At 37.2% G+C, this 24,300-nt stretch overlaps 1 protein-coding gene across 1 annotated transcript in view; it reads right to left on the reverse strand.

The window, feature by feature from the left end:
* The window catches only part of PLEKHA7 (pleckstrin homology domain containing, family A member 7), a 97,177-nt gene extending 91,742 nt beyond the window's left edge, over positions 1-5,435 (reverse strand). Inside the window, exon 1 of the mRNA XM_010563829.1 lies at positions 5,365-5,435. Coding sequence (XP_010562131.1) covers positions 5,365-5,435 — 71 coding nt within the window. The remainder of the gene's footprint in view (positions 1-5,364) is intronic.
* Positions 5,436-24,300: the final 18,865 nt, after the last annotated feature.

A 24,300-nucleotide genomic window follows, 5' to 3' on the forward strand; every position in this document is an offset into this window, starting at 1 on the left:
AAAAGAAAAGCTCAGCTTAATGCTGCAGGATATCTTCCCTTTCCACAGTTAAGCACTGTTAGTTTGTTGCTTACTTTCAATTATAATAGCTTACATACAATACTGTTACGACCAGAACGGATCTGCATTACTGCACGTGCAATCAACTCCACAGATGCAACTGACTCATCTTGAATTCATAAAATTACAAGTTTTCACTCTCCCACACTGGATACCTTTCTTTTTTTTTCCCTTTTTCTTTTTTAGCAGACAGAAAAAGTGTTAATAGCATGCATGACTCCAAAGAAGTCTTGATCTTAACAGCAGGCTTTTGTTGTGAACTTGGTTTCCATCAACTTCCCTAGAAGATGAAATTCCAGTATTACAAAGGGCTGCAGAGGTTCTGATACTGGTTAGGCCAAAGGTCTATGGCAGCCCTGATAAACCCTAAAAACTGTTTTGCTAGTTTGAATCTAACTACTGAAAATGGTAAGATCACTTGTTGTGGTTTAACAGCCAACAACTAAAGCACCATGCACCCATTCACTCACTTCCCCCCCATCCAGTGGAATGGGGGAGAGAGGCGGGGGGGCGGGGGGGGGGAAGTAAAACTTGTGTGTTGAGATAAAGACAGTTTAATAGGACAGAAAGAAGGAAAATAATTATGTTAACAATAATAAAATGACAGTAATAATAATAATAATAAAAGAAATGAAATTTACAAAACAAGTGATGCACAATGCAATTGCTCACCGCTCGCCAACCAATGCCCAGTTAGTTCCCAAGCAGCGATCGCCCCCCAGGCCAACTCCACACAGTTTATATACTAGGCGTGTGTGTTGGTTTTGGCTGGGATAAAGTTAATGTTCTTCACAGTAGCAAGTATGGGGCTATGTTTTAGATTTGTGCTGAAAACAGTGTTGATAACACAGGGATCTTCTTGTTATTGCTGAGCAGTGCTTACACAGAGTCAAGGCCTCTTCTGCTTCTCAGCCCACCCCACCAGCGAGGAGGCTGGGGGGGCACAAGGAGTTGGGAGGGGACACAGCTGGGACAGCTGACCCCAACCGACCCAAGGGATATTCCAGGCCATAGGACGTCATGCTCAGCATATAAAGCTGGGGGAAGAAGGAGGAAGGGGGGATGTTCGGAGCAATGGCATTTGTCTTCCCAAGTAACCATCACGCCCTGCTTTGCTGGAGATGGCTGAACACTGGCCTGCCGATGGGAAGTGGGGAATGAATTCCTTGGTTTGCTTTGCTTGCATGCGTGGCTTTTGCTTTTCCTATTAAACTGTCTTTATCTCAGCCCATGAGTTTTCTCACTTTTACCCTTCCGATTCTCTCCCCCATCCCACTGTGAGGGAGGCGAGTGAGCGGCTGCGTGGGCTTAGTTGCCGGCTGTGCTTAAGCCACGACAGCATGATGTCATATGGTCTGGAATATCCCTTCGGCCAGTTTGGGTCAGCTGTCCTGGCTGTGTCCCCTCCCAACTTCTTTTTTCCCTCCAGCCTTCTTGCTGGCTGAGCATGAGAAGCTGAAAAATCCTTGACTTACTATAAGCATTACTAGCAACAACTAAAAACATCACTGTGTTATCAACATTATTCTCATACTAAATCCAAAACATAACACTATATCAGCTACTAGAAAGAAAATTAACTATCCCTGCCAAAACCAGGACTGAAAATAATAAGATCTCTGAACTATGCAGAATACCCACATCTTGACCCCTATGCATTTGTGTCAGAAACAAGAAGATTCCTTCTAAAGAGGAATCTTCCTGTGAAGATTATCCCAGTCCACCAGCAGAACTCCAACTACATTCCAGAAACACTAGTAGTTGCTCCGTAGCTGAGACAGGGTTGGGGTTTGTACTATCTCACATTTTGACGTGAAGAAAGACATGTAACTCCTCCTACTCAAAAGAAGTCCTCCTACTCAAAATTGGTTTTGAATGTGTATTTCTGAGGCAAACAAAAACAATGACAATTTTCTAAAATGGCTACAATTTGCTAATATCCCAGTGGAGCTGAAAGCTCTGGCTTCTCTTGTCAAACATGGCTAGGATACTAGATCTCTTCCTTTTCTCTTTGCCAAAGAAAAACTCATAAGGCTACCATCTTCTCCTCTAGGAGCCTAAAGCAACGAAAAATAGCAAATGTTCTTACAAAAAAGGTCTCTTGCTATACCAGGGTGACTGGAAAAAGACATGAGCACAGCCTTTGCAAGCTCTGCCAGAGAAAGCTTCATTCTTAATCTCTACTGATTAAGCTTATGAAAATCAAAGCATTATAAGCATATTTTCAACAACTTTTGAACAGTCTTCCTTCTACAACTAAATATGAAAGAAAAATAACTTTACAACATCAAGTAGGTGACAAAATGCAAGCTACCTGGCTAATGCCATTCAAGCTGCTGTAAGATGGCACATTGCAGGTTTACTTGCATGCTTTGGCTACCATTTGATATTTAACCACCAATACTAATTTTACACTTGCTGCTACTTATCTTAAAGTACAGGAATCATAGATGGCAATATTTTCTTTGAATTTCTGTATGAAATACCAAATCTGTAAAAATCCAAAGATGATAAATTACCTGAGGAAGTGTTTTTCAATCACGTAGAGTATTTTCTGCAACTAATATCTAGATCAGATCTCTCATGTTGTGCCATAAAAGGAACAAGAAGAAATTAGTTATCGATCTCAACAAATTCCATTAATCTGTAAATGTTGTTCAAATCTGGAAAAGCTCCCAAGAAACTCCAATTCTGCACTGCATGAATATCAAAAATGAGTTACAATATGGCTCAAAAACACAGTCCCCAAGATGACCTCCTGATTTATGCAATTCCATAATTCACAGCCAATCAAGAGACCCATGCCACACTGAGTGACCTAGTATTGGAGACCGTATCTTGGTCATCTCCAAGAAAAAGCACAAACAATGTCCCAAGCAAGCTTTAATGAACAAAATGCTGATTGCACACTCCTCCAGAACAGGCTATCATCAATGCTTGCGACCACATTTCCACAAAAATATCATACCAAAATTATTACTCCTTATGTGTAACAGAAAACACAATTAATTTCAAACAGTATGCAATTCCGATGATAATTCTAATCTCTAGAAAATTAATCTTGTCTACACAAAAGGCAAAGTATCCTGAAAACAGAGCTTTTCCAGAACTGCGTTCAAGACTTTTATGCCATCCCAGTTGCAAGCCATATTAGATTAATGTCTCTGCCAACATATGAACTTAGCATAATGTATACTAACCCTCCCCACTGCATAGAGATCACAAACCAATTATGATAAACAGTAGTCTCACTGCCTACTTATTTTACTGGAAAATGTTCACTCACCAGAATATGACAACTAGAGTGGAATAAAAATCTTAATTCAGTCCTGTCTCTGCAAGCTATACTACTTCCCAGACAGAAACAGATGTATGTTACTATTCTGAAAGAAAATTCTGCACTGAGGATGAGCTCTAAACTGACTGCAGGAATACTGATTTTACATAGTTGGAACTGCCAAGTTATCAGTGGTTGTACACAACATAAAGAATTTCTCTTTATAGGTACAGGAACAAAAACAGTCACAAAGTCGGAATGACTTAGTCATGAAAGGAAGTAAGACCACCCAATTCTACATACATAAAACAGGATTTAATAATCTCAGTTGTGTATCACAGAAACTAATTATCTTATCTGAAAATCATTAAACACAGGCTTCAATGAAATGCAGAATAACTATTTAAAAGCATGTAAGAAACAGAGAGGACAGAATTAAAAAACAAAATGCAGTTAAACAACAGGGATCCAAAAGTTCAGGAACTTCAATCTATCTCTTTTCACAACAGAAAAACGAGGACTTGGAACTCACTCACGAGACCTTCATTTTGTCCAGAAGGTCACTGTGGAAACCAGGGAGTTGAGTGGGAGGCTCTTGTCATTTTGATCTTAAGGAGTAGGAGTGAAAAGGTGTGCATTTGACTAAGCATTTAACATACTTTTAGGAAGAGAAAGCTTTTGACATCAGCTGCCATTTACTGAATTTCTGTTGTCTTTAGTTTCCAGCTTATTCATGCCTTTTATCAAAAAAAAGGCCAGAAGAAAAGGAGAAAGATTACTAGACTTCAGCGTCCTCCAAAGTTAGGCCAAAGGACAACAACCATGAGCAATCATTGTGGTTGACCTCTAAATGGCTAACTCTGGTTTCACTAAAACCCAGCTGGTACCTTTGATCAGACAGCCTGGTAGTGTTAGAGAGATACAAATATGCAAGTGCCAGAATTTATTTCAAGAAATGCAGAGAAAAATGGTTAAATGAGCACTATGCAGAACCACTTTTGTTTCTATTCACAAACGACTATCACTGCAGCCTTACAAAACTAACCCGTACCACTGTGTATGCTGCAGTTTATAAAGACTGTCAGGTTCATTCTCTGGATATGAACATGTTAATAATTAACTTATTCTCTTATCCTACTCTTCAAATGTGTTACACAAAGATGAGTAATAGCACAAAACTCCTGTTCCAACTCCAGTTTTCCCCTCCCTCTGTTATTGTTGCAGCATGAAAGGCAGGGACTTCAGATTTAGACACAATAAACAGAGATTACATTCCTTTATTAAGGTGTGCCAGAAACCTGAGATCTTTCAGCCAAAGAAGTATTGTAACACATTCCCTCTAATTATTATGCAATATTACAGTCTTCCACAGCAGGAACAGCAATTTCATGCTTAGAATCCAACCCATTCACTAGAAGACTGTTATACAGCACTCTCAGAAGGAAGGATTTTTAATACAACAGGACTGTTGAGTCAAGAAGATAAGAAGTAAGAAGCTTGTACAATTAAGCTTTATCACAACGCTAGCATTTATCACCTTTCAAGATGTGCACATTTTTTGTGAATTGTCTTAAAAGCATAATGACAGTAAGTACTTTTGTTTATTTACCTTATGCAATTCTGCATAAAAAGACTTAAAATTATTCATGTTTCTAGAAATCTGTATAACTTCCATTTCTCAACACCGTAGATATCTGATTCCTAATAAATGACTGAAATCTGAATACATAACTGACTTAAAAATCTCCAGGGTTACAACTTCATTTTTCTAGTTAGAAAAACTCTCAAAATATTTAGTATGTTTAGAAATAAAAAGTATTTGCTTTAAATACATGCAAACCTAATTACAAAGTCAGGCACAAAGCATTCTAAAATTGTATTTATTTTTTTCACCTTCTTAATTCTCTGATTTCATGAATTTTTTCAGAGAACAAAGAAATGGAAACAAAAAAATCTGTTAACACAAGCATCATGCTACAGCTCTATGTGCAAGTGCATTAAAAGGTAAAACTTAAAACACAATATACCTGCATGACACCTGGTAGAATGGATATCCCAGTAGAGGAACAGAGTTTGAAAATCCAGACTGACTCGACATTGCCTTCAGGTATTGTATCCACTTAAATCATTTCTATATGCCATATGTTAATTCCTTACCAAAAAAAATGTATGTCTGTATCCATCTGTACAGTAGTTCAAAGCTAACTAAACAGAAACCAAGTGCATCTTCGAAGGTCTTGAAGATTCTGCCTGCATTTCAAACTGCTTCCTCAGTAGTGAAATTCCTAAAAGCCAACACCCTCATGACATCACATACTACAAAATCATAAACATGCAATTGTTTCAGTAAAGCAAGGACAGCCCGTCGTTTTTGACTCGACATAAAATCCTGCACCGCATTCTTCCTGAAAACACAGTGCCTTTCAGGCTGGCGAAAGGCAGAGAGACCTGCTGTCTTAAACAGCAGCCCTGCTTTGGCAGTCAGCCAGCAACCAGCAGAACTTATTGCCAATGCCGCAAATCCCTCCTATCAGCTAATGAAGATCCAGACTGCAGGTGAAAAATGATTTTAGCCCATGACAAGAATTTCCTTGAAAATGCATGAGATCCATGACCTTGAACTTAGTGACAAAAATTTCTTTTAAAAATTTCAGTTGAATGTACAATGCATGCTATTGTTTTACAAGCAACATCAGATTGCATCGCACATTACAGTAGTACGAAAAATCACACTGAGTTTTCCCCTGCTAAAAAAGAATCCTATCATGCTACACTCTCAACTGCATAGGAAAGCAGGAGGGAAGGATAGGAGATGGAATCTTAAACCACATTATTTAAGCTAGTGAATACAGAAATAAAATTATGTGCATGCATTCCTGTAGTATTTTACTACAGCTTAAATCAAAGAAATATCAAAAGCGAGATTTCTTTTGATATACAGTACAATGGTAAGTTACATGAAAGTTTATTTGGGCATGCCTTCCTCAGGAGAGGAAAAGACAACTGGAAAGCAGGAAGACATGTGAGTAGCCACAGTATAGCCCAGTGGCATGACTAACGTCAAATAGACTTAAATGATTATCTACCTACACTACTCTTAAACTAAAAAAGGTGTACAGTGCTGTCACATGAAGACATGCTTAGTTTAAGCAAAATATTAAATAAAACAGATTTTTAAATTATTTCATTATCTGTGCTAGCTGCACTCAGAAATATTAAAATGTTGAATTTAATACCGCTACCCCATGACATATTATTTACTCTCATATTATTTTGTCTCTCAGTTTTGGAAAAAGACTGAATCAGTTTCACTTGGTTTATCACAAGTTTATAATCAACTTCCCAGTCATTAGGAAAAAGGTTCAGAACTCTGCCACTATTCTAGGTACCTTTTAAAGTCTGACTTAAAAGAATGGGAGCTTGTTCTTCTACCTTAAATGTATCTTAAATTTGAAACTAAATCTGATCTCAGTGAAATGTTTAGTTTCTTGTTGATATAACTCAACTGGTTTTATAGTGTTTTAAAAACACTGTGATGTTTTACATTGCCTAACTATTATTTGTCAAGGTGTAAAAAAAGGGCAGTTTATTTGTGAAACATGATAACAACAGTTCAAAGAGATGAAACAATAGGGGAAAAGAACCCAAAACAATCACAGGCTACAGAATAAGGGCTTGGTCCTCAAAAAAACAGGAATGCTTATTAATTAGCTCTGCACACTGTCACAGATAGAGCTCAGTTGAATAACTGACTGTTCCCACCAGCTACAACTTGGGGAACTACAGGCCATTTTACACAATAAATGCAATGTACACTTGAACACAGAATAACATGTGGATACCATAGGTTACTGCATATAGCACCAATTTCTGAAGTCCTACAAAAATGCCAGGATAACACAAAGTGAGCACAGTTTGCCCAGAGAAGTAATTTTTTTTATTAGCCCAACTGATATGTCTGGAAAAACAAACAAGCTTCTGGGCACATCATTTTGCAGAAATTTTTATACCTCTCCTGGCTGTAAAGAAAAAGCTTGAAAAGGCAATTCAAGTACAAATGATGTTGTGGTATCAGCTGAATTGTCACAGACTTGAAAAAAGCAGCTTTTATAGGCATAATCTCCCTCATGTCTAGTATGGAGCATTAATTCCAAAACCCACGACCCTCAAAACCCACAAAGGTAACAGCAAAAAAAGTTGTGTGCATGTGAGAGGAAGAGAAAACCCTACCAGGTCTGTCCAAGTCATCTCTCCCTGCTGCCTAATCAGGGATGTTAGGATGAGTACTGTTAGCTTTCATCCCTACTGCCACAGCTGTTGAGGGCCATGTAAGTCACTCTCCTATGCTGTTGTGGTGGGACCTGAGGAGTCATCTTGTGTGCATGTCCCTAAAGCACTTGTATTTCTATCCTGTGTATTTACTCATTTTTTTATTTGGTGCCTCCTTGACACTGATAATCACAGCATTAACACATTTATCCAGCAATTCTCATCTCAGAATAATTCTTCGTAGTCCCAACCAGGATTTAGGGTGTTTCCATTTGATTTGCCAGCTGAAAAGAATGTCAGTGTCAAGTCAGCAGATTACAGGCTTATAAACCAGGAACCTTAGAGGCTGCCAGTGGCTTGCCATGCCATTTTGCAAAAATCACTCAGTCCCTTAATGCCTAGTTTATCCACATAATAAGGAAAATACTGGCTGACAGCAAAGGAATGATGCAAGGTTAAATTTTTTTTGTAATTAAGTATTGAAATCCTCTGATTAAAGATTTATGAAGGGATAAAACAGCTGTAGCATTTGAGGGAAAAGATGTGTGGGAATATTCAGAATAGAGTGTTCTTTTTGTCTCTTGCTCCTAGCTCTAACATAACAGAAGCATTATTGCTCCAAAATTTCAATTTAAATATAAAAGCCATTTAAATTTTAAAATGTGGTGAAAACGGCACAGTTTTTAAACGGGTGGACAGCATTACATAGCATTTAAAGATAGGGGTAACCGAGATGACAATAGGCAGACTAAAGCTGAATTAAAGATGATCTTTACAGAAGCAGAATCCTTCATTGGTAAGCATCACACCAGTTCAGTGATTTGGAAACCGGAAGGGAAAGTGTGGCATAAGAGGGAGAAAGAGGAAAGAGAAAGTCTGGCAAGGACCAAAAAGAAAGCCTACACACAATGATACCCAACATTTACCAAGTGCCCCTTTTATTTCTTTCCATATGCAGGCTTGTTTACAGTACAGAACTACTTCTGGGATCCAGACCTACTTGCCAAACACCACCTGCAATAAAAGAAACAAGTGGGTTTCGTTCCAACTGCAGTCATGTTTGTTTGAGTTTTACTTCCGTGTTCTAGTGCCAACAAACTTACTTAAAAATAACCACATTAGTATTTTTTGGCATAGCATGCCATGTAGTACTTACTACTTTGCTGGAACAAAATTAAGCAAAGAATATAAGTTTGAGACACAAATACCGCATGTTCCAGAATTTACAGTGACCTTAACACTGAAGTAACTGACCTGTTAGCTATTACAGCATTTAATGCTGCTACTTGAAAAGGTATGCAATACTTAACTGAGGTGTAACTGCACTTCAAAAAGCAAGGATAGGCTGAAAGGCTGGAGAAGAGCAAGCTCATGCCCACTTTGACATTATTTCAAACAAGTAGCATCCTTGGTAAACTAATGGAAAATTCATTTAAACTAAAATGGTAACTTCATAAAGTCTAGAAGTGAAAGCAGGCACATTGTAGACACTTATGTGATGATATATCAAAATGCATATAAGATGTTTAGTATTCATAAAAATAGAATGAAGTGTCATGCAGAAATTATTGTAACATCAATACCATAAATCAGTAATCTACTCCCATACAAAGTATTATATTTGATATATTACCTGCCTGCTAAGAAATATATTAGACACTAAAATAGAAGCAAAAAGAAGTTATAGGAAGTGTAGGAAAAATCATCATATGGAGTTTGAAAATAACAGTATTACTTACAAAGAAAATATTACAAAGATATTCAACATAATGAGCAGTACTTAGAAGACATAATGGAAAGTCTTTTTTTCCTTTCTGTGCGAAAAACAAGAATAAGGAAATATTCAACAATACTGAAGAATAATGGCAAATTTGAAATGGAAGAAGGACAATATCACTGAAAACTCAAAAGTCATCCAGGGTTAAAGACTAACTGGATAATTATATAGGAAAAAAACAAAACCAAAGAAACGAACAAACAAAAACCCCAGAAGTGATAACAGAAAAGCACTGGAAGGGAAGAGGACTTGAAAACAATGCCAGAACTTGGGAGAAAAAAATCCATGAGAGAAAGCGATCTAATGTAGCTGCTGAAGGATGTCTTTTGCTCTTTTCTGGGGCAGACTAGTAGGTTCAATGATAATGAATAATCTCTGCTGCACTCCTAAGCTTGTTGGTCAAACAACTGAACTAAGGTTTATTTTTTCCAGACTAGTTTCTCAAGAAAACTCAAGTGATCATTGTCACATAAGCAGGTACAGAATAAGCAGGTTAGTTGTTGTTTTCAGGTAGGCTACCTAATGAAAAATAAAACTGAACAACCTCAGAAAGAAAATAGGCAGCACTTGAAGATGTTTGTATTCTGACTTCAATTAAACTGGGTTCTCCAAAGCAAAAGAACTATCTACCTTCTCTCCTACCCCACCTTCCAGTCCTTAAAATTTCCCATTTACCTGCCCTCCTAATACCTGGTTGCTCTGTTCGCCTTTCAGTAGCTTTCAATTTCTCCAGCCCCTCTTTCCCTCCTGCTGTTAAGGCAGCTTTCTTGCCATATACATGGCACTATCCCAGTAGGCCTGTTCCAAGCTTGTTCAGCTTGATAGCCCATTTATCTAACCTAGAGATGGTTGACTGTTACCCATCCTCATCCTCCATCAGCTTTACATCATTCCTAGTAAGAACTTTAAAAAGTAGTAAACATCCCAAAGAGCAAGCAACAGTTGATTAAACTGTTACTTCACAAAGACACTGAAGTTTCCCCACATTTTCTCCATGTACACCCTGTCCATATACTGTCATATCCTGAAATATGGCTAGTGATGCTGACACAAAACTGATTCAAAAGGCAAGATTCCCAAGAAAAGCAAGAATCTCTGCTTAGTTTCTCAAGCTTGTCTGTTTCTTATTTATTTTTAGAAGAAAACAGTGAGTGTAAAGCTACCTTCTCAAACTGAATTCTGGAACACAAAGATAGCATCTCTTATGATACAAAAGTAAGAGAAATCTCCTTTGGAAGGAGCTTCAAATTTGCAGTTGGGCCCCATGTTAGCCATTGAAAGGCTGGGTAGGTCAGATGAAAAAGTACAGGGGGAGGGGGGAGGGATCTACTTGCTCTTTCCTTGGTATCCAGGTTTGAGATTTGAACTTCACTGGCTATTACCAAATACTAGCACCAGAAACAACATACAGGTTTTAAGACTTTTCAAGCACTATGCAATCCTCCATCACCTGTCCCCATAAGTCCATCTCTGTTCCTCTCAAGCAGGCATCAGAGGTGGCCCATCGCCCCCTCTGCAGAACAGAGCCATTGCACAGCCATCCTGTACAGCAGTTAACAGAGTCCGCTCTGGGATGCAAACCAGAGCACTGAAATTTAAAACATAGCTATTCTAGGTCATTCTTTGCTTCACTTTATGGAAGCCTCTCAGTGGCAAAATGCTTGCATTTTGACTTGCACACACTTTAAAGAGGGGGAAAAACATTTTCCCAAACCTAATTTTCTAGGTATGAAAACATGTAACAGTTATATAGGACCTGGCTTTCAGCTGCTTCTGCAACACTCAAGTTGCAAAAAGGTTCCTTTGAAGCAACTTGCATACCACATGAAATTGTTGAGAAAGGCAAAATGCCAACGCACTCCTCTCTGTGCCCGTGCAGGCTAGTAAGAGTGGTGGAACCACATAAAGTAAAAATAATGAGGGCCTTGAAATATAAAGTATCTGAAATTTAAGGAATTTATTTCCGTTAAGGATTTGTCCTTCAAGGAATAGGGAAGTAAAAGGAGCTGCAAGATATAGCAGTAGGTTTTATTTTAGGTACAGACACATTTCTGCATCCATAAGCTTTATCTCAAGCTGCCACATATGAAAGCAAACAATTCTGTTTCATTCCATGCTCCTCTTCAAAGACACAGAAGTCACACAGAGACATCAGCAGCACTGGCTTAAAAGTAGTTGCCCTCTAGACAGATACCAGCTTCCATGTGTTCTGAACATCATTCCAGGAATCAGTCACCAAAAACATACAATAAAAAGCTAAATACTACTTGACAAAATGAACTTCAAAAGACACTGGATTTGGAAGAATTCCACAATGAATACTTTATTTGGTACATTTAAAAAAATAGTAAGTCTGGACTGAGTCTTTCTGTCAGAGTCTGAAGCTAGATTTTAAAAATTCCTACACGTGAAACAAAGCCTAGAATTTACTCTAAACGTTAGAGAATTCATAGTAGAGGTACTAGCACTGGTACATCTGCTTGCCACCTTAGTCCTTCCAGACATTCTTACTTGTATTAAGAAATAATATTTTTAGTATCTTTGTTCCAAACTGGAACAAAAAAAGCAAAAAGTTATTAAATTCTCATTTAAACACCATAATATTTTCAGCCCAAACATAAAACTGCTCTTAGCTATTTTACTACTAGACAGGCTGTAAAGATGCTCAAAAGTCCAACACCAGGGCCCTGACTTGCAAGGCAATCTAAACAGCATTACCCAAAGCCCTTCCACCTACAAGCAGTTACAGTGCAGCCTGCACAGCCTCCATTGACCTGACGCATTCCAATTCTACATCAAGTCAAAAATCACAGCTGAAGTACTAATCACGCATCCCCATTAGTACTTGAAAGCACATCTTCCTAGCCTTTGTGCCCAAACTGGAGATGGCACACCTCCCTCTCTTGCCTCTTCCACTCTTCCTGGAAGTTGCCACTCCCCATTTATAAGTAGCTTAAGGCTCCATTCCTGCTACTCTCCTTTTGGTGCTCAAGAGACAGAATCTTTCTTCAGGATTCACATATTAATACTGCCACCATCCCTCTACCATAATGTTCCATGGCACCTACAGACACCAGGTTTTAGCACACTGTTCTGTAACAACGACCAACACAGAATGGCTGGAGGGCCACATGCAGTTATGTACCAGTGGCAGCTTAGCCCTGTCCACCAGAGGAACCCTTTATGGCAAAGTATCTGTCCCGGGAGTTAGCTAGAACAATGCTGTTTACTACTGTACCTCAAAGCAAAAGCAGGTATGCTGTGGTGGGTAAAACCTGCATCACTGAAGAGCCAAAACAGAAGCTCTCACGTCCAGAAACAATCACCACCCGTGCAACTCCTGTGCAAGACTGTGTTTTACACTGCAGCTTCCCCGTTCCTCACACATCACACCTTCAGAGATTTTTAAACAAGAAACAGAACTCAGCTGCTGGTTTCAGTTACAGCACCTATTTTTGATGGTTTTATTCTGAACATAGAAGGTGGGATAGGTAACCAAGCAATGGCGAACAAAAACCTAAAGCTCATAGACCAAAATAAGCCACTTAGGGAGCCTGGAGCCATAACAGCCAAATTTTATTTGACATAATTATTTCACTTATTCTGTATCTCAGGTAACTTCTACCACTAGATGTTTCAGGAGTCAGCCCTGAATTCTCAATGGTTCTCACTAATATTGCATAATAGCAAATATAAGAAGAAAGCATGTACTAGAATTGAGATTAAAAAACTGCAATCTTTATCTAGATGTTAGAAAACCAGCCCATGTTTCTCTACTGTTTAGCAAGTGTTCAGGCAGAAGCTACACAACTCTATTGTGGCCAAAGGTTAACAATTGATTCATGAGCAACTGAACGTGCTTGGCATCCTGCCTGTCACAGTGATAACCCTGTCCTGTTGAACTAGAGCAGCAAACATTCCTGCCTGCAAACCTAAAAATTCTGCCCTACAGCTGGCTACATCGGTCTACAACAATTTGCAGAACGGGCAAGAAAAATTCTTGTCAACAATAAAACACCAGGATGTCTTCTGGGGCAGAAGAGGAATACCTGGGCTGTATGTTAACCTACTGTGAGTCGTGAAACCTCACAGATATAAAGCCACTGACCATGACATAGACAGGAAGGGGGAAGTACTCTCCTCACAACCTCGCCTTCCTCTCTAACTGCAATTCCAGCTGAAACAGCCACAAGTAACCTGCAATGGGAAATTAACTTCCAAGCTCACCTGATCACTACCAGCAGTCAGAGGGACACAGATGTTAGTTATTCTGCACCTGTGCACATAAACAGTCTGTACTGTACAACTTTGAATTTTAACCTACATAAACTTTGGGGGATGACCTCATCCTCAAGACTAGCAGGAAATGTTACCTGCCACCACCAGGTTCATCTGTACCATCCCCATGACCTTTACCCAGGAAACACGGTCATACTTATTACCAGCAATCCATTGTCTGCCAGTAGACTGGAAGAGGGAGGGAGACTGCTGCTGCTGAAAGCAGGAGGTTCACAGGCCACGGCCCAGGCTGCAGCAGTGGGCATCAGGGACACAGCGCTTCATCACCGGAGTCCTGCTGGCCTGGCGCTGCCCTCGCACTGGCTTTGGAAGGAGGTGACAAAAGGACCAAACACCTCTTCCCCCCAGCTTTACAGCATATGCAAATCGTAAGGGCTGCCACCTGCAATAAGCTGAGGAAGCTCAGGTCAGGTATAACAGTCTGGTGGAGAAAGGCTGCAAGATTCACGTGCCTGAAATCCAGTGCTAACAGAGCTGCAAGGCTGTGAATCCACACCAGCATCATCGCTGGCCAAAAAGAGAATTCCAAAACAAATCAAGCAAGACACCTCCCCTCCCCCCCCCCAAAAAAACAAAATAGAGAAGCCCAAACCAAACCAGAATCCCACCTAGATCCTCCTAAAAGGAAGTCCATCAACTTGACCCACGTAGCCAAGATTTTTCCAAAGAGTTCTACACAGCATAGACTTTTAAGGCCTGTACCAGGTACTGACTATCTTCAAAGACGATTCGGAAGTGATCATTCCATTTTCTCTTACTGCATTTGTAAACACAAGAGTATAAATCTACCTGCTGTAGAATCAGCAGGCATTCCACATTTCAGTTCAAAGAAAAATCAGAGAATCAAATTAAATTCTCTCGCTGTATGAAATAATTCCATATTCTTAAATCTGAAATAGTTCTTCTAAACGACAACAAAAAGGCATTCGTGAAGACTTGACATTATTATATTAAAAAAAATACACAGGGCCTGAAATGGGATTAAGCTACTTTATCCTACTTAAAAATGAATTATACTGGATAGAGACAAATATTTACTGCCGAGTTACATGAAAATATTGAACAGAAAACTAACCAAAATGATTGAATAAAAAAAACTTAGTCTGCCAAATAAACTTTAAAGGAATAAACTTTTGCCAAAAACAAACAGGAAATCTAGTATTTCACTGAATATGGATGCATGTAAATTGGACTGAATTGATTTAATAAAAACAGTCACTACAAACACATGTAGAAGCCAGAATGCTGGTATTATAAGCAATTTTTAAAATTACTTCAAATTTAGAAGGCAGGTTCCTCTCTACCATGATGCAAATAAATTTTAATTTACTTGAGCTACCAGAAGGTAGTAAGTTTCTCTGTCCAACAGACAGAAATCATTAATACAAATAAACAGATGCCTATTTAATGGCATCCAAACTTCAGCTTGCTGGCCCTTGATGAAGCTCCAGAGTATATAATCTACATCTCATAGGATTGGAAATAAGGAAGGCTGAGTCTATTTTTGATCTTTAGGATAAACCAAAGTCTTCTACGTAACAGGACTGTCATACAGTATCCTTTTTAACTCAGACATTTTATGTTCAACAGCCCTAATAAATTCTTCTGTCTAAGAATAACCTATTCAAAATTCTTACTAGCAAATAAACTGTAACTACAATACCTTGTAAATTGTGCAAATCACACACCAGATTACAGAAAAGCGTTACAGTTAGAGACAAATGAAACACTGTCATTTCACTTTAAAACTGGCAATTTGTATAATTTGACATGCCTCAAAAGAACAAGAGTAAAAAGAATCTGTAGGGTGTACAAACTCCTGAGGTCAGGGTGATAAATGAAACCACTTCCAAAATAAGCTTTCCTCATTAAGGCTTCTAAACCAGAGCTGGCTTTCATTCAGTTAATATCACTGTTACCAGTAATCTAAAATATTCTTGATAAAATATTTTTAGTATTGACTCCAGCATATTAAAACCAGTTGAAGGTCACTATGAGGATGAAAAAAAAAAAAAAAAAAGTTCAGACACAGGAAAGTTAACAAATTCATTCCTAAAACTACACAAAATATTTTGAGAACTCCATACTTAAACCAGTTCAAGATTAATTGTTTGTTTATAACTATCATGTTAATACATTATAATCTGAGCATTAAAAAAAGAAACAACATATCCCGTCAGTTCTGCCATTACATCTACTGAATTCTACTTACTTGTCCCCACAGGCACACCCGAACTACTAAAAGTAGGGTCAGTGGGTTTCAGTTAAAAAACAGAAACACTGTATATATAGTTTTAATCAATTTTATGTCATCCCAGCCTCCCTGAAGAAATATTTAATTTGCTTAATTAGACAGATGGCACTGTCTTTGTATTTGTTCACTGCATTTAAGAAAACTTTTTCATTTTCTAGGCCAATTCATGTGCCCCTAAATGACAATTCAGCACTACAAACTAAAGCAGAGAGAAACCTGTTCTCTGAATGTAAATATTTCATACCAGTCTTTTTAAACAGTCAACTGTTTAAACTCTTCATTCTGTGTTGGTGTAAAAATTGATTTTATTTATTTAACTTTGGCATATTCTTTTGCATATCACTTCAATCTCAGAAGAAATAATGCTCAGGAATCCTTTATATTCTGTTACAATCTTCTGACTTCCATTATCATACACCATCTTGAAATGGAAGAAATTAAACTTAACCATGAAATGATACAATATAAAACACACATCTGAATCACAGTCACATCATTAAGAACTGAACTGACTTCATGAAATTCTAAAAGAACAATGAGATTTATGGAAACACAAAAAAATGAAACACCTAAAAGCACTAGGAATGGCAGTGTGAAAGGTAACAGGGGCCCCAAGTTTTTCAAGTGCATGGGATGCATTTCTATGCAAAACAGAGCAGACAAACAGGACACCCCTTAAAACATACACTGATTTACACACACACACAAATATAAAATTATATTTTGATTAATCTCCTGAAGCCTGTGAAATGATTCATGTTTACAACACCTGACTAACCTCAGGTGCTTTGCCAAAAGAGAAGAGCATTTTTTTTTTCCCTTCCTCCCACTAAGAACAACAAGGATAAAAATGCAAAGGATATAGACTCAAACCTGGACAATAATACCTATGATTTGCCATTATAAGAAATAGCTACATATTTTCCAAGATAAGGCATGATTTCATTCGCAACTGAGCTTTTGATTGCTAGAGCAATTTCATTATTACTTCAGAAGGCATTACAAATACTTCCACTCTTCATCCCTCATAATAAAATCTGATTAAAAACTTTTGAAATAATGCAAATATTTATTCTCTTTGATAAGAATTAATCATCAATTTGAAGGCAAAGTCTGCAATGACCAAGAAACAATCCTACCCTTCACATCAGGATCCTTCACAAACCTGGAATGTAAGTACTGAGAGAAAGCCAGTGTTAACAGTATGTGCCAGGAATATCCAAAATTCACTGCCCTAATTATTTAAGATAGCAGTACTCAACTTTCAGGCAGGTATTCTAATCAAAAAGCAAACTTTGAAAAACATGGCACTTAATAAACACTGTACATTTAAAGTTACAGGTTGGAAAACTCAAAAGGGTTAGTAAGAGATCAGTACATAATCCTTATTATCTGAGGCATTTAGTACATGAAACACTGGAAAAAACACAGGGTTTCAAATGAAACATTAGTCTTTTTGCAAGGACTGAACACTGATACATACCTGAGATAATACTTTTTCTCAGCACTGTTTACAGACTGTCAGCTTCAGTCAGTCATTAACCGTTCTCATGATTAAGCCTGAAGCATTCATAAGCATTCAGAAGTAAAGCACAGTCATTAAAAAGGACCACGATTGCCCTCTCCCCATTTGCTGAAAAAAATCATTAACACCTTCGCTCCTCTCTTTCTGCCTAGGGAAAGAAAGAAAGGGGAGGGAGGAAGATTAGAGCAGAATACCGCCTACCTCATTGCCATCATTTCCTCCCAAGAGATCATCCACACATAGAAAAAGGACTAAAACTGGTCTCTAAATTGGTTTCGGTGCTTCAGACTGGCTTAAGAGAAACAACCATAATTAGCTCATTTTACTGTAACTGATGTAAGTTTGAACATTTAATGTTAGTTGATTTTACATTGATGTTAAAAGCACTTGCTCCTGGAGAAGCCCTAGCATGACCACATCCACTTGGTGCCATCATTCTTTCACATGTTTCAAGATAAAGGCTGTAAATTTAAACACCAAATATCAAGAAACTATAATTATGATATTGTATCCCAGATAATTCCTAAAAACAGGAAATTGATGTTTTAATAGAGTTGCATTATTTTAATTAGCTCTCAACAGTAGTCCTTGGCTACACAACTTCTGTGGCTGAGATGACAGCAGCTTTGCATAATTACATTTGCAGACAATCACCTTCTGGGTTTCCTCCCATCTAGAACAAGTTAATTGTCTTGCTATATAAAGCCAAATTAAATACAATGTTTCAAGAAAATATCCCTCCTCAGATTAATTACTCAAAGCAAAGCAGAAACAGTTATTGCAAGCATGATTTTAATGTAAGTTCTTATAAAATCGGAGCACTTTTGGGATGGGTGGATTAAATCTGTAAATTTCTCCTCAGAGGTATGAATTAAAAATCTCTGCAGTTTTGTGAGATATTACATTTATTAAAAGAGCCCTGACATGTTCCATGACTCCTACTTAAAAGTAACTAAATTATCAGGAATTATTATGCTTTATTTTAAAACTGCCTTCAAAATACTGCTTATCACAAAATGATTTGTGGTCCAATAGCTTCAAGAAGTTTGAAACTTTTCTGTAAAAAACTTCCACACAAACCAATCGGAATACTCACTACAACTGCTCTTGGTAACTAAATTTTGTCTCAGCAATATGCTGTGTTAAAACAAATTATCATAACATGTTAGATAATTAAGTAGGTCACACCGTTTCTATCAGATTTGCCTTAAAGCTCTTCCTAACAAATCTAGTTGCAAGAGAAGTGTTTGCCTTATTTTCTCTAAAAAGTTGTTCATTTACAATTATATATTAGGCAACCCATAGTCTTTGAGAGACTCAACACATTCTCTGCCAGTTATATCAAAGTACAAAAGATGTATTTTATATTAATTTTGTTATGCTGCAGATACATAGAGAAGCCTTTGTGAAAACACCATCATTTACAACTACACAACTGAAATTCTTTCCATACTTGGGAAGAGAAGGGGGCTGAAGGGAGTTTTATTTACCACGAAGCTGCTATGACTTTACTCTCATCATTGAAATGCTCTTCGAAGCTCCCATGATCTTCACTGTTATATGTATTTGTATTATGGCTGTGCTCAAATGAGCAATGTGCAAGGCATGACACAAAATCGGAAGAGATCCATCTTTACAGCGTAAGCATATATTAGCTATATTTACATATAATATTCATTTAAAAATAAAAATGTTTTGACTGAAATAAAATGCAGTGCAAACAATAAAATGCAAAAGTAGCATACTCTTTTTGTTAAGGGATATAATTTTTAAAATAAAATAAAATAAAAATCTGTAAAACTGCAAGCCTTCTGCTTCCTTTCCAGTTCATCAAACATAGGTGTGAGAAATTAAACTTTTTCCTAAGCTTTTATTCTACTCATCACCACAGATCAAAAACTTCAAAGTTTGGAAATACTCCCATTACTCCTTATTTACCTTATAAATGAGATATGAAAATGCATGCAAAGAAGTGGTTCTAGGAGTAAATGCTATAGAAGTGTCTCCATTAAAACTTAACAGAAGAAGAGTTCTAGCGAGGCAGTGACGATGCATCCTAACTCAATATTTGTTATTAATTACTGTGTATTTAATTGCAGGTGCTCACAAAGTTTAAAAAATAACACTGATCTCTGCTTACTACAAAATATTTTAAGCTGGAATCATAGTATTAATTAGTCACTAGTAACTTATTTTTGCTTTGAAATAATATTTACATAGTATTACATCAGCAAACATGTCCCAGACAGTACTTCCTAGGGGTACATTAAAACCAGAAACAAGCACATACAAGGTTTAGAGCAACATCAGAAAGAAGTTGTTGTATTTTAGCTGCACGGTGCTGACAAACTTTCGCTCTTCTACTTTATACAAATGTAACAGTAATTACTCACATAACCTGACACCAGTTCCCACATTGTTCATTCCCACAAACTATATAGAAGGGGATGAATTTCTTCCTGCAGCACTACACATAATTGCTGAAATTCCAGTGTCCCATCCTTCTGATCTCTTTTCAGAATCAGCCATAAATGCCTTCTTCATATTGAGCTACCAGTAAAACCAATTCTTACAAACCCTGGCTGCAAAGCAGGGGGTTTTTTGCCTGTAGAAATTTTTAATCAACACATCTGCTAAGTCATGTTTTTTAGATTGCTCTATCCAATTATTTTGGATATTTAAGCAGCCACTTCTCTTCCCAGATTCTCACAGTACTCCCTATTACAACTTCACCATCCTGGTGACTCCTTTTTTTCCTGCTCCCTTTTCCAAGGCTCTTTGTCATCTCCCCAATACTTCAGCTGCCACTTCTGTCCCTGACACCTTCCAAATTTAGGTACCGGCTATAACATGAAATCTTATCATATTCATGCATTTGCAAGCCAGAATTTTTTTATACAAGACTAAGAAATCCTGGCCATTCCTAATGGACATATTCTCAACCCATTTCAAGTTTCATTTTGGCTTTGTGGAAAACGCTACATTTCGTATATTTACCACTCTTCAAAAATCAGATCTGTCTCATTACCAAGAAGTACAACTTTTTACATGCTCATTTTAAATTCTATGAGGGAATAGTTGATAAATATACTAGAAGAAATCCCATGAAACAGGACCACCTCTTTTCCCACAGCATTTAGATTCAACAAGCTAAAGATCTCAAACTTAATTCGTGGTTACTCTATTATACCAAAACAGTTTTCTCACTTAAAAAAGGAGGAAAGGGAGACAGATTAGTCTTTACAGTAATGATGAAAAAGGAAATATTAAACATAAAATGAGATACAATTTTCAAATTTCCAAAGGGCTACTATAATAAGTTAACAGACGGGAACCTTAAACTATGGTATCTGTGTTATCAATGTCCTTTAAAGTGAAGAGAACAAGATTACATATAAGATACCTGTGAATTTGTGGACCTGTTTTCCAGTTTTGGTATATCATCTAAAATGGAATAGACCCAGGGAAGTATCAATATACTAAACAGCTTTTCTGCATAGAGAAATACTTTGAAGCTATGTGAAGCTGTGTGAACAGCTTTCATAACGTTTAAGCTTTTGGCACAGGAAAAGTAATTTTATAAGAAGTTCAAATTAAAATTATAATGGCTCTAGAAGTATATAAAGACACAAAAAACCTCCAATGGATTTCAGTGGACCAAGAAACCATTTCCCCTCATGCATGACATGTTTGGTACTATAAAGAAATTACAGCTGGAATACCAGAGACTGTGGGAAACTACTACCCTCTAAGACCGTACATGATACTTGAAAGTCTGATTTATTCCTGTTTTAGCATCCTAAAATGTCAAAGCCCTTCCCAGTTTACTTGTGTTCCAACAGATTAATTTTGCCATCTAAGATAGAGAAAAGCACTGCAGTTCCATTACAGAAGCTCCCAAGTGTTTGTTCAGCCTAAACATATATTGCAAACTTCACATCATCAATGTGTTATTCTAGAATATTCTTCCTTTTGCATTGCAGGCTAAAACCAGCATAATAAGGATCTAGAAGACTACAGAAAATTTCATGTGGTTTTTAATTCAAAATGTCAAAAGATAAGTATACTACAGGCTTCACTGGATTTCTTTAAAAAAAATAAAGATCATCAAAAGCACAGAAACCTGAACACCAGACCTACCCAGATTCACTTTTACAATTCACCTTATTTCCAAATGCTTGTGCTTGAAAGATTCTTAAAGATTTTTTTAACTACTTTAATTATCCAAAATATGTTACTAAATCTGTGGGCATGCTCAAGGAAATTTAAAAGGAGCTTCAACAGTCTTAACATGTTTAAATGATGAACAAGTACCACAGTTGTAATCAAATTTCCTCATGATGGCAGCATAAACCATTCTGATGAAGTGCTAAATGACAATACACACTCCTACTCATACAGAACAGTGAGATCTCAACTGCTCTAGAAATAGTGTTCACTGATTTTCTCCCTCTTCACACTGCCATTTCTACACTACTTGAGAGTCATCTATTTAGTCCCCAGAATTCCATAGGAGTATTATTCTACTTCACACATACAATTTATCAAGAAAGAAGATGTACCACCTTACAGAGTATTTTGGCAAGTGACATATAATTTTATGCACCTACCCCATATGCTCCATTAGATTTTGTATCATTTGTACATTCTATTTTGAAAAGCCTATGACAGCTGCACAATCTATGCATTTGCAAAAACAAACTCAATCTCCTGCTCAGTTGCAAGTTTCATATTTGTCTACAGCCTTTAAAAGTGCACTAAGCCCCCACTTGTTTCTCTCTTAGAACACCTATACATAGTTTAAACATCAGAAGTACATCTTTCTTTATTTCATCTTCATATTACTGACTAGCCGTGCTTAAATATACCTAAAAACCTTACAGTTTTTAGTTTGACACCATCTTTGATTAATCGCCAACTGCTTAAAGGAAGCAATCTTGAGACTCCATCAAACTAAAGATAAACTGCCACTCACCGTATTTCTAGATGTTAATAAAGACTCAAAGAACAAACAGAAGGATAGGAAAAAGAAAAAAAAAATCAGTCTATTGTAGATAAAATAGAAGCTAGAAGAAACACAAATGAAATGCATTTCTAACCCATGAAACACTGAATGGATGTATTCGTTCTGCAAGTTTAACTCACAGCACATGTTGCAAATACTACAGCCTGTATGACTTAGCAGTTCACATGACTTGGCATTCCTGGACAGAGCAAACAAACATGCCTGCACACAGATGTAACAGCCAAAAGCAGCAGTGAAGGGTTTTTGGCTGTAGTTAAGCTTTTCCTTAACTATCTCTTTTCGTGTCTTGGCAGTTTTATTTCCACTGTGGTAAGGCAGGTGGTTAACACCAATGTTCTGAAATCAGACTCAGATTACACTGACTGAAAAGACTGACCATATCTTAATTTGAGGGTTTACAATAAGAAGATTAAAAAGAACCAGCAGCATCTTTGTTTTTAAGCAACGTACTCACTACATAGCATTTACCACATCAAAGAAAACGTAGCTTTAGAATGAAAGCCCATCTCCCAAACATTTATTGTTTCTAACAGAATTATTATTCCTCCAGAAACCTCCCATTTTCTTCTCCACACACCCTTACAGTACACCTATTCTGGCCAAGACAATAGCAGAGCTTTACCACGCTTCCTCTGCTAACAGCATTTTTCAAATGAGCAACAAAGACTGGGAACAGCTGGAGCTTCAGAAGAGGATTGCCTCGTTACCAACAGCAATAAACAGAATGGATCAAGCAGAGGAAAAAGCAAAGTTCTCCATCTAAAAAAAAAGTTACTAGGTTTAAAAATCACAGCCTGAAATCGAAGACTCTGCTGCTGGTATGTACATTTGTGTACATTATTATATAACAACAACAATGTAATAACAGGAGTCCTATATGAATTTACAGCATTTTGTTCCTTTAAGTAATGTTAGCCTAATTCAAGAAACATGATGAGGTCAATTGGGTTATGTGAAAGAACTACCCAGATGTAATTAGAAACCATGACTTCTACCATTTTCAGCAAGGCACTTCTTCAAACATATAATGAAATATTCATGGCCATATTGTGACAGAAGAGCCTACAACTAACTTAAAAGAATCAAGGGGAATTGCATGACAGCCTGTCAATTAAAAAAGAAAAAAAATCCAATAAAAAGGTGTAGTTGGCAAGACAAACTTTCACTCCCAAATTATTTTTTCCTCTAGTCTTGTCTCTCATTGTTAAAGACTAGCAGAAAATACTAATTTTTACAGAAATGTAACTGTGCAATAAATATAGAATGAAGAAATTTTTTTCAATTATCAGACAAAAGGTTTCATATATAGGAGATAATTAGTTAAACAAAAGTTAAAATTAAAAAAAGTTTTAAAAAGCAAGGGAAATAGAACATTCAAAATTAGATCCAAACCATGACCTAACAACTGAAAGTACAGAAATGCAGAAATAATGCATAATGTATGTCCGACAGTAAACTGATCGGTAAGCGGGAGGTACCCCAGCATAAGCCACCATTGTATAATATGGCAATGAAAAAGACAGCATTCAATGCCAGGATACATCATGACGGGTATTTCCAGAAGAGACAAGGAAACATTTTAAGCAGTCTTTAATTGTGTTTCGGCAAGGCTTTATCAAGAATATTATGCACCATTCTAGATAATCCAGATTTAGAAAACATCAAATAGGTGCATGTAAAAAGGACCTGTATCTGGGGAAGAGATCAGGACACATCAAGTACTCTGTCATTTGCAACAAGCTAGGGCACATCTTTTTTGTAAAATGTAGCACAAGGCAGAGAAACTTGAGCTAAAGCAAGCCAAACTAGTGTC

Source organism: Haliaeetus leucocephalus, unplaced genomic scaffold, assembly GCF_000737465.1.
Source record: "Haliaeetus leucocephalus isolate CR32 unplaced genomic scaffold, Haliaeetus_leucocephalus-4.0 Scaffold173, whole genome shotgun sequence".
In the NCBI taxonomy this organism is placed as follows: Eukaryota; Metazoa; Chordata; class Aves; order Accipitriformes; family Accipitridae; genus Haliaeetus; species Haliaeetus leucocephalus.